Source organism: Sinocyclocheilus grahami, unplaced genomic scaffold, assembly GCF_001515645.1.
Source record: "Sinocyclocheilus grahami isolate Dianchi unplaced genomic scaffold, SAMN03320097.WGS_v1.1 scaffold175.1, whole genome shotgun sequence".
Lineage (NCBI taxonomy): Eukaryota > Metazoa > Chordata > Actinopteri > Cypriniformes > Cyprinidae > Sinocyclocheilus > Sinocyclocheilus grahami.
The window spans coordinates 821218-832932 of NW_015505354.1; the positions used below are offsets into that span (position 1 = coordinate 821218).

At 36.3% G+C, this 11715-nt stretch overlaps 1 protein-coding gene across 2 annotated transcripts in view; it reads right to left on the reverse strand.

Annotated features, from left to right (window-relative positions):
* LOC107593677 (epithelial splicing regulatory protein 1) overlaps positions 1 to 11715 on the reverse strand; it is a 19008-nt gene that overhangs the window by 5175 nt on the left and 2118 nt on the right. The window contains exons 5-13 of one of the 2 annotated variants that reach the window (XM_016283520.1): positions 11332 to 11430; positions 11183 to 11237; positions 10254 to 10364; positions 10020 to 10152; positions 9752 to 9794; positions 8792 to 9093; positions 7087 to 7320; positions 3831 to 4029; positions 1849 to 2056 (exon numbers count right to left, since the gene is read on the reverse strand). In XM_016283520.1, coding sequence (XP_016139006.1) covers positions 1849 to 2056; positions 3831 to 4029; positions 7087 to 7320; positions 8792 to 9093; positions 9752 to 9794; positions 10020 to 10152; positions 10254 to 10364; positions 11183 to 11237; positions 11332 to 11430 — 1384 coding nt within the window. The remainder of the gene's footprint in view (positions 1 to 1848; positions 2057 to 3830; positions 4030 to 7086; positions 7321 to 8791; positions 9094 to 9751; positions 9795 to 10019; positions 10153 to 10253; positions 10365 to 11182; positions 11238 to 11331; positions 11431 to 11715) is intronic. The other variant, XM_016283521.1, reaches the window with a different exon arrangement.

The window sequence follows — 11715 nt, forward strand, 5'->3', positions numbered from 1 at the left end:
TATATATATATATATATATATATATATATATATATATTCCATTGTCTGTTGGAATTCTTGATTCTGATTGGCTGGCAGGTATGCATTAAAACCGTTTAATCCACAGGTAGTTCCAAGTCAGTTTAATCACTGTTCTATATTAATGCACTGACACACACATACGCATTACGCACACACACACACACACACACACACACACACACACACACCCACCACTCGCACAGAGAGAGAGAGAGATCAGAGATCCCGCTGCGCACACAGAAATGTTCAGGAGTAGGCCAGCATAAACTTGTCAACGCTGCCCCGCGACTTTTATTATAAAACCACTTAGATACTGGATCAATGCATTTTAGTCCTCAGCAACGAGGAGGTTAAATCTCTGTTTAAGTAACTAAACTCACAACTTCACTGTTTGAAGAGAGAGACGCACAGACGCAGGTAATTCACACACAACTGTCATCTTTCTCTCTCTCGATCAAACGATCGATAATTAATTCAAATAAATGCTATAATTCATTCAAATAAATGTGATCTAACAGCACTATTTCATCTCTGTGTATGAGAGCTAACGAGCCATAACTGACGAAAATAACCGCCATTTGTACCCATTCGGTCAAAATCAAATATTGCGCTGCAAAGAGCAATACTAGTTTTAACTTGTCTATAACTTGGCAAATGACCATGGAATAAGCGGGATAATCAACAACTTGATGTGCATTAAAGGCAAAATGTTGACTATCCCTTAAATATATTAATATTATATATGACATATATATTTTTAAATATAAATTCAATATAATCAAACAATATACAAGTTAAATTTATTCTTTTATTTATATTTTAAAAATTATTTTTCTTCCATTGGTTAAACAAATAATCCCACCCCAATCAAACGTCATCGTTTTGGAGTGATAGTTTACTCTACAAATCTTCTCTACATTTTTGTAGCCTTCCCAAAGCTAGATAATATTTCTGTCTTTAAATCTCACATACACAATCAGTACCTGAACCAGTTCTTCCACTATGCATTATAGCACATTATAGCTGTGTTAAAGGACCTGGGTGTGACACACTCTCTGTGTTGTGTGTTACCCTTATTAACACACCCAGTCCTGGATGTGCAAGTCCTTCTTAGAGACAAAGCCTTTAGAGTTTCATTGGAGCAGCTCATAAAAAAAAAAAGCCCACAAAACACCCTCAAACACAACAGATTACACAAAGGTTGAATGTAAATATTCACATTTTGTGAAACCTCTCAGTTAACATAAGACAGCTACTCGTGAGTATTCTGACATATATAAGAGTTCTGACATCATTGGCTTATTGGTTGTGTCCAAAACAGAAGGAAGGCTCCTCTTAATGAAACTGGTTCAGACAGGTTTTCAAGGCATCACATCACAACTAATGATCTAGAACAAATTCAAGTGAACTTTAGATAACTAAGCAAATATTTAAAGACTACAGTGCTTATTTCTTGGTAGAACGGCAATTATAAAATTCCAATAGACATTCATTAATTCATTTTTTTCCCCCTATCAACCACTCCTTCACATGCCATTTGTATCATTTCACACACACAGCATTATAGCATATTAAAGGCGGTGCATTGGAACCATTTATGCCTCTATGATGCCTTCATTCCTCAGTAAACTACCTACGTTTTGGACACAGATGCTGACTTGGATTAATATGTACACTATAGAGTATTAGACAACTCAAAGATAAATGGTATTCAATCATCATCCTCTGTGAATGAAACTGCAGCTAACTATTGCTTTTACACTGCATATGTGTATGTGCATGGTTTATCTTGGACTGAAAAACAACATTAACAGATATAACTCTTACCTGGGATAATATGTGGTGTAGTTCATGTACAGTGGGTTACTGGCAGGGTAGAAGGTCGTCGTTGGTGCCAGGGGCCGGGGACTCAGCAGAAACTGGGAGGGGTAGATAGCTGCTGACTCCACAGGTAGCACTGCTCCGGCAGGAAGGACCGCTCCGGCAGGAAGAACAGCCGTCCCATGAGGAAATGTGTATGATGGCGGGGACAAACCTGAAATGGGGGAGGTGGGATATTGAGGAATTATGAGGTAAAAAAACAACCTGGAAGTGTCCGCTTATGGCAACTAGATGTGACAGTAGTGTGAATCTTGTCAAGGAAATTACTGACAAATATTTTTTTTTTGTTCGTTTGTTTTTGATTCTGTCATTGACAATGGAGATTAAAAAGATGCACAATGGTGATAACTAAAATGTTTTTTTATAAAATATACGGCTGATGAAAATATGATACTGCAAGATATTAAAAATACACAAACAAAGTTCTTAGAAGAATAAAATGTTGAAATAATCCAACTATAGTGTGTAATCTATATACCTCAGCAAACCTCCAAAGGGCCCGCAGAATGACTTAAAATTATGTAAAGTAATGCAGTATATTAATACTCCCAGTTTCCGTTAACTAAAAAGTTTGAAACACACAAGCTGTCATAATTACAGCAGAAATACTGGAAATATTGTGTCCTGTATGGAGCAGGGGGTGGGCTTTCGAATATTGTGTTGAATGGCAGGGTCAAAAAGGTTGAGAGCCAGAGTTTTATGCTATTTTAGTGAGAATAAAATGAACTAAATAGATATTTTCATAATTTTTATATTATTTTAATACATTTTATTCTCACTAAAATGCTTTAACATTTTTCTTGACAAAATTTTGTGTACACCATTTTATTGCGAATAGAGTGGACTAAAATTAATGAATGTGACATGATGAAATATTGATTTGACATAATTACTAATAAAATAAAAACTAGCGATTGTTCAAAGTATTTTCGATAACTAATTAAAGGGTGGGGTCCTGACTGAACCTATGCCAGTTACAATGAAGGCTTTACACCTTTAAACCCCTTTCAAGTCCTGTTCATTGTTTGTCATCAGAAGCTCATGCAGTCATCCCATCAAACAAACAATGAACAATGTAGTGCAAATCAATGGTGTAGTCACCAGCAGTAGCCACCTCAAAAGCCCACCCTAAATACAACCTCTCACATTATGAACCTGCGTATAAATGAGTTCAGGCATGTCTCATATATATCATGTGAATGTTATGTGTCTTGTTATATTAAATCTTCCAAAATATTTGCTCACAAAGTTGGAAAAACACCATTTTATTTTTACAATAAAGGATTTCTATTAAAATATCTATGCCAAACTTTATCTCACACACAAAGCATGCAGCAAACCTTAATCCAAAACTCTCAATATCTGCCATTATAATTCAGGTATGTTCCTCCACCCTTCAACACATATCAGTACACAGCCACAGGTGTTCAGATGCCTTTAACCGGACTCATCCTGTGGCGTGCCGAGGCTTTTACATGCCGCTGTTGGTTGTTAGGACAGGAAAGTTATGGAGCCGACTATCTAAAACCGAAGAAAGAAAGAAATCTACACTAAATCAAACAGAAAGTGCCTTTCCAAGTGCAACAAAGTGCATATGGTGACATTATGATGTGGATTCAAATTTTGTGCACATTTAGATTTAGAAAGATTGAACTAAATCACCCCAAATCAAAGCCCTCCATTCCCCCGCTGTGGAAAAGCATCTGACAAACTCAGATCTGAATTGAATTTTAAAAAAACATTCACCCAACCAGATTCCTACCGCTCCTGATGCCCATTCCTGCCAAGGCAGGAAATGTGGACAGGACACCCACCATGAATGAATAAGTGAATGAATGAGAGAAAGGGGAAAAAACAGGAAGGCGTGAAGCGCCACCTACCCGCACACACAGCTGAGAGAAGCAGACCCAGAGCCCAGCGGCACTTACGTCGTAACTTACATGGTGGCGGCGAGAGGCCGCTCCTGTTGAGCGTCCCCCCCATCAGCACGATGTTCATCTCCTGAGCGGAGCACGCAAACACCTCCACGTAACGCTCCTTCATGCTGCGCTTGTGGCAGTGCTGGGCCGCCAGGAACGCCCGGTCAGCTGAACGCATCTGGATAAAAGCATCACCCGACGGACGACCCTGATCAAACACACATTAACAAATGCTGAATTCATAAACTCACTTTTTAAAAAGAATAAAAACAAGTGCACTTAACAAGAGAGTAGGATGCGTTTCTGCTTCAAATGCTTTAAAGTACTGAACGTGTCTCACTGTTTTTTATTCCATAATGAGGATATTTTAATTATTCTTATTTTAATCTGGAACCCAGTTCTAAAATACTAATGGTTTCCTGCACTACTTATTCATTAGAGCCAGCCACCATCTTTGGTGCCCCTGGGCAACGACACCTAGAGTGATAATTTAGATTACTTTTTTTTTGTGCAAAATTTTATATTAATAAACTGATCTGATAACAAGGCTACAAACATCCTTACGAAATCAGGTTACCACTTTTTACAGTGTACTCTGAAATTATTACATAATTATTGTATTATTATATAATTTATATCATATATTATGATATAAATTATTTATAACTTGTGAACCCACCTCGTACAGGTGTAATCTGTTCTAAGATATAAATCTGAACTGTGTGCAGCAAATTGAAACATTTTATAACTAGTGAAGCCAACTGTTACAGGTATAATAATAATCCAATCTGTTAATCACTTCAGACTCTATGGGGGGAAAAAAAGGAGTGGATAATCTTTGTTTCAAGGCCAAAGGAGGCCATACAAATAAAAATAAAATAGCCTATTTATATTTTTTGGTTTATTAGATTTTGATTATTATGTGTGAATAAAGACTATTTCGTTGTTTCAGTTTGTTATTTGCCCAATGATAACACCATTTTTAGTTTTAAACAAGTTTTTGACGGGCGGTCTAATAGATTTGTTAAGCACTGTATATAGCTACATATAGTTTTGTGAGGATTTGAACTGAAAATAAAACTTACAAACTCACTCGTTTACACTTTGCCCCTTTCTTGATTGCCAATGGCTGCAAAGTACAACGTGAAAGCGCCAGGCTGACGCTCCGTAGCGGATTCACACATCCATGAGCGAGGCATTTCAGTTGAGATGGGACGGGAGTTGCGCGACAGCATGCTTCTAGAATCGGTTTGAGTAATATATGGCCGTCGGAACGAAAGCGCACGGGTTCACGCAGTAGGATAGCCTATGTGTGAATCTGGCAATAGATCGCGCATCCACTGTTTCACGCATGAGAGAAAAAAACAACAACCTTTTAACAAAACTTTCAGAGAACTTAGTACGTACTGATGAAAGGGGAGCATATGTATAGGCCACGGCTAGACGTTTGAGAATAGATCGCTTGTTTTACCGCAGAACATTTATTTGCGTGGTGCCCCTGGGCACTTGCCCAGTTGCCCATGTGGTTAATCCGCCTATGATTAGAGCTGCATTACTGAATCTACAGCGGCAAACAGACGGTGTAAACTATGTAGTTTAATTTCAGAACAACTAGATGAACCAGTTCTTTTTAACGAATCAAAAACAGTGCAACCGCTGTTGTTCAACTCCCTAAACAAATTAGTCTTATGGGTTCTTTAAATCAAAAGCATACAGTGCGAAACAGTTCAATTGTTCTACAGTCCAATACCTGAATGAACTGTTTATTTTAAGGAAACAACAGAAATACAAATAGCTATGCAACTACAATTAGTGTAGTTACTGACTGATACAATGTAGTTAAATATTTTGTAAAAATAAATTAAATATATTACTTTTGTTTGTTTAGTGTTGTTGTGTAAAAATACCTTTGGCCTGAATTGTTTTAAATCATATCATCATTTGCCAATGAAATTACTTTTTCTCCCCAAAATATTTCTTCCTTAAAAAGTACTGCATTACCATTTAAATGTTTGGGGTTAGTAAGGTAATAAAAAAATAAATTTAATTAATACTTTTATTCAGCAAGTATGCATTCAAAAAGTGACAGTAAAGACTTCTACACTGTTACATATTCTATATTAAATAAATGATGTTCCTTTCAACTTTCTATTCATCAAAGAAATCCTGAAAAATACTTTATAGTTTCTACAAAAATATTAAGCAGTACACCTGTTTTACAACATTGATAATCATAAGAAATGTTTCTTGAGAACCAAATCAGCATATAAGAATAAAGTAGGAATAAAGTATGTTTCTAAATATATTAAATCATATTAAATATTTTTAAGTATTGCTGTTTTTACTGTATTTTTGATCAAATAAATGCATCCTTGGTGAGCATAAGAGAATTCTTTCAAAAACATTAAAAAAAACATCAACCTCAAACTTCTGAACGGTACTGTAAAATAATCTTTAATGGAACCATTAAGAGGAATCATAATCATTAAATTCTTTCTCTGTGTCTAGCTGAAAATATGCAAGCCAGCTTTTTAGAAATGAGGTTTGCGTGTAAACATTTCAATAGTCTATCCTATTCTAAAGTTCTCTTCAGCGTGCTTTGAGATATTGTAAGGACCAAGGCATGACAGAAACACATTGTAAAAGAAGGAAGAAACACAAGTCCTGACAAAAGCTGTGATTAATCACCCTTTTTTATGGAGCGGTTGAGCCAATGGAGGAAAAATCCCCAACAGAACACATTCTGAACTGCATAGGTGTGTTAATTTTATTGGATGAACTTCATGAATACTAGTTCATACACTGTAAAAAAAAAAAATTACGGTAAAAAAACGGCAGCTGTGGTTGCCGGAATTTTACCGTAAAAAAAATGCGGTAGCAACAGTTTACAGTTAAATACCATACTTTCATTAACTGATATAATGTTAATATACTAACCTATTGAAGTACTGAAATCTGTTTTGCACCTTTGCACCACCAAATGCAGGTGGTGATGAGAAAGTCACATGATGAACCAAAGCCCATCACAAGCAGCTTTTAGATAATAACATATATAGAAGGTGCACCGTGTCATTCACACAAACACCAAACACCATCATGGTAACACACATTAAACTGAAATAATGCAATAAACATTCCTTTAACAACATTAGGTGTAACACACAACCCTAACATACAAAACCGATAAGAAAAAACTAAGAAGAAACAGTTATTTCAACAAAAAAACATCAAATTTGAAATGTAACGCAGGGTCTGAGATCCTTACCTGCAGGTTAAGCACCATATGCACTCCATGTGGCTTGATGTCAGCAGTGTATTCCCCCAAGAAAACCAATATGTCCTGGATGGTGGCATCGTACGGCAGACCCCTCAATCTCACGCAGTCCCGCACACCTGTCACTGCTGCCGTTGGGGGCATGAATGTGGGGGGTGGCACAACAGACAGGATGGGGGATGGGGCCACGGGAATCAAGGGGGCCGATGAGTATCTGTTCAGTACCTGACACACAAATGCTGGAGTTGAATGACTGGGCAATGCACATCATCTTCTGCCTGTTTATAGCTCCAGGTGTGGAGATGATGGATGAACTGTGCTCTACCTGGAGGTACTGATACTGTTTGCCACCATGCAAACACAAGTTTGGTGTGTCTGTATCCTCATACTGTATATGGAGACAACTTGCCCACAAATATAAAACTTGTTGGTTATATATTTGTTGGAACTTTACCAGATCCAACTCTACCAAACCATCAGTCAAAGCATCACTTTAGGGTTAGCATAGAAAATCCACAGCAGTTTTTTTCCTTTGTTTCTTTAAATTTGATTGTTTAATGTTTATCATGTAATATTACCCATTCAACTTGTAATTAAATCTTCTCAATGACTGGTCCAATCTATCTGTACTTTGGTAGAGCTAGACAGATAATTAGTTTGACCGATATATTTTACCAGTATTCATCTTTTTCCCATAATTAGTTCATAGGTAAAATAAGTTACTTAATGCATATTTTGCATTTATTCTCAAGTGAAAAAAGAACATGATTCCACGATAACCATTAGACAGCCCAAAACTAAGATGAAAATAAATCTGCAATCATTTTGATAGCAAAACAACTCTGCGTTTACATAATACAATCATAATTATAAATAAATCTTTATAAAACAATATATTTATTATGCATGTTATGTTCATTGTTGTAGCCTATTGATTATGTACTCATTGTGTTTAAAAAGTAGAAATAAAACAATTACAAATCAGCTCTGCATATTGGTCATTAAACACTTATAAAAAAATGCACAGGTTATAAAAAAAAAATATGTTCACAGTTGTACCAGGTACATGGGCAACACAGGTTGGTGTTTGTTGTGTGAGGGATTCAGTTTGCTTTGTTTCCTTTTATGTCAGACATAAGTTCAGTCTTCTGGTATTATTGATGTGGTGATTCAATTGTAAGTATTCTGTTTATTAAAGAACCCAACAACCAGCCAACTATTAATATAAGGCACGATGGGATTCTCTTTGCCGAAATGACACACCCTTGTAGCACCAAAACCCCTTTGCTGGTGATCAAACACACATGATGTCTGCTCAAAAACAGGTTAAAGTGAGTTCAACTGCCTGCTGGTTGAGTAGCCTTGGTTTGATATATATGACGACAGCTAAATATTAACACAAAGGAATTCCAAATAATTCTACAAAATTAGTAACAATGAAATGTTAAAGGTTTTTACACTGAAGAACAGGAAGACTAAGAGAGAGATTTTATGACAGCTTTAAAAAGCTAATCTTTTACAGATTGCCGAGCTGAGTGTTTGTTCAGCCAGTCGGGTCGTTCAGATGGAGTACATGCTTGTACACACACTTACACACCTAATATGTTTTACTTGGCCTGCCGAGTCTGTCTAAACCAACTAAAATAGACTCCACACAACTAATGATTTCAAATCAAATAGGAAGTGCAGCTCTCACCTGTTGCACCTCAGCCGCAGTGCTTTTGAACAGCTCTATGTACCTCTTGCCCAGGATGTCCTTGTGTTTTTTCAGTGCATTCTGAGCATGTTCCTCACATGAGAACAGCACGAACGCGTCCCCAGTGGGCCTGCCATCAGGAAAACGTACAAACAGAATGCCTTCGCTGTCGTCTGTCACAGGACATGCCGGGGAGAAGAACTGCAGCACCTGCTCTATGGTGGCAGTGAACGGAAGTCCACGCATGCGCACGATAACCTGATTCTCCCTCGACAGAAATTTGGCAACTTCATTAGAGGTACCTGCCAGTCAGACATTTGACACATGAGCCACACAACGTGAAGCTAAGAATACACAAAACATACTCAAACCAATGCAAATAACACTGACAGAACACAAACTCCAGAAATCAGATGATATACACAATTTATGTTACAACTGCATTCATACAATAACTAGAAAAAATAGAATTATGCAAGATTGTTCACATATAGGGATGGGAAAGTAAGAAAGTTAGTTCCTGTTCCAATTCTCGTGAAAGGTTCCAGTTACTCTACTTCCTGTAGTTCTTTTAAGGCATAAATAAATGCCATTTCATTGCCAAACAATGGAATAATTTCAATAATAAATAAACATAAATCAGTTCTCACCAAGTTGTGTTTACACAAACTGCACTGTATGTTTTTGATTCACTACAAAGAATTGTTCGTTCAGGAGTCAGATTACATTGGTTGCACATTAAATTTTTAGACTCAAAGAATCGGCTCATTTAAGAAATTAAGTTTGGGAATATACACTGGTCACAATGGACCATTTTTTCAAATGGAACTGGTACTGAATACGAATAGATTATTCATGGGATTTAATTAATTATGGAACCAGTTCTCAGTTCCCAACCCTATCCATATACAAACATATCACATGAATGCAAACTCAAGCACACATTTTTTTTATTTTTACCTCCTGCTATCTTTAAAAAGTCTTCACCTGTTGCCTTGTATACCTGCAAAACAAAATAATGTATGTAAATAATTTACATACCATTCCACTACAATTAAAAAAAGTTATTGTAACTGGACTTTTGTTCATTAGGGCACTAAATGTAACTTCATTTACCGAAACAGATTACTGAAAATTATATTTATATAACTTATGTGATATATTTATATATCACTTTACATAGTCTAACATTATACTTCCTATAATAGCTTTATGAATGTGTGTGTACCTCAATGTATCTGGTGCCCATGTGATGCTTGTGTCTTTGCAGGGCCAAATCCCTGTGCTCTTCACTCTCAAACCGCACTAGTGCCTCTCCATTCCTCCTGCCCTGAGCATTCAGACACAACGCAGCACCTCCTCTACACACACATACACAGACATTCATTCATGCACAGACTGAATGATGATCATTTATTAATAAGCGCTGCCTGTGGGTGATTTCCAGGTTATGTGTGCATACTTGGCAATGTTGAGACCCCTGAAGAATCGGGCGATATCCTGGTCTGAAGACTGCCATGGAAGACCCCGAGCTCTGATCACTGTGTTATCATCCACCCTCTCCATCTTACTGCTATACACATACATACATGCTATTTAAATAATGTGTCACAACAACTTATGCTAGTAGCAAGGAAAAAATGTATATAAAAATGTATAAATATATGTTACTACTCAGACAAGCTTTACAGAAATTCACATAGGATTCAGCAGGAGATTTCTGTGACCTGCATGATTTCCAGCAAATGTGCTCTGGCTAGAATGATGTGTGACATTGTAAAGACGTTTTTCATTAAATAAATATTTCTGAATAAAAACTTCAAAATATCTCAATAGATAAAATTACTGTAACGTTTGTTTACCAGGGAGCAAACGTAAGTGGTTCTTAATGATCTATTACATGTTCATTAGTGAACAGGACACAATTTAATTCACAGCATGAACTTTTCATTAATATATTAGAAAAAAGAAACAAAACTCTATATTAAAATACTCCAGAATAAAAATTCTCTATAATACTTATTTATATTTATGAGTAATCTTATAGAAATTGCACTCACAAATAGTAATCTCTATGTTTTAGATAACAGACGTGTAATAAAAATGTATAATCATTATAGAAAATCCTATGACTTTTCTGTGATTTTATAAATTGCACTGACTTTTCCAGACCTTAAAAATTCAGTTTAAAATTCCTTGATATTTACAGGGTTTTCAAAAAATTTTAAAAAGCAAATGCAGGTAACTCTTATAATATGGTGGCTGTCAACAGTTGCTAAGGTATGACTGGTCATTAACATTAAAGTGGAGCTTAGCAAAAAAAATTAAAAAATCAACTGAACACAGTTGCAAACATAATGTTTGATAGTTTAAATAAGAAACAGCTATTACCAAGTGCCAGTCTCAAACTTGTCATTCACTTTTTCAGGGAATGAGAACTGGTGGCCTATGAAGACGAATAAAACAAGTTCATAACAAAAACACTTATGAATATTATATTTATGTGTTCAGACAATAATATGTAAGTTGTAAGGACTTACAGACAGGCTCCGAGACGAGTGCTAAAACAATTTCTGACATCTGCTGAACCATGTGAGCAGTGAAAGCATGAAGAGAAGAATCTACAACCACATTCAGGTCTGATTACAACTGCAGTCAAGGACTACAGCATCTGGGTTTAGTATTACTGGTGATAATTACCAGCTAATGACACAGTAAAGATGCAAAGAACAACTAGCGTAGGGTTTATAAATGCAAAAGGAGGGTTGAAACACAGCAGTCTTCCATAAAGGCACAACAGAAACATGAAGGGAGTGAATGCATTTTTATTAAACTTTCTTACTGTGTAGAGGGCTGTGTTAATGCATTATGTGTTTGACTCTGTGTGTGTGTGTGTGTGTGTGTGTGTGTGTGTGAGACGTTAC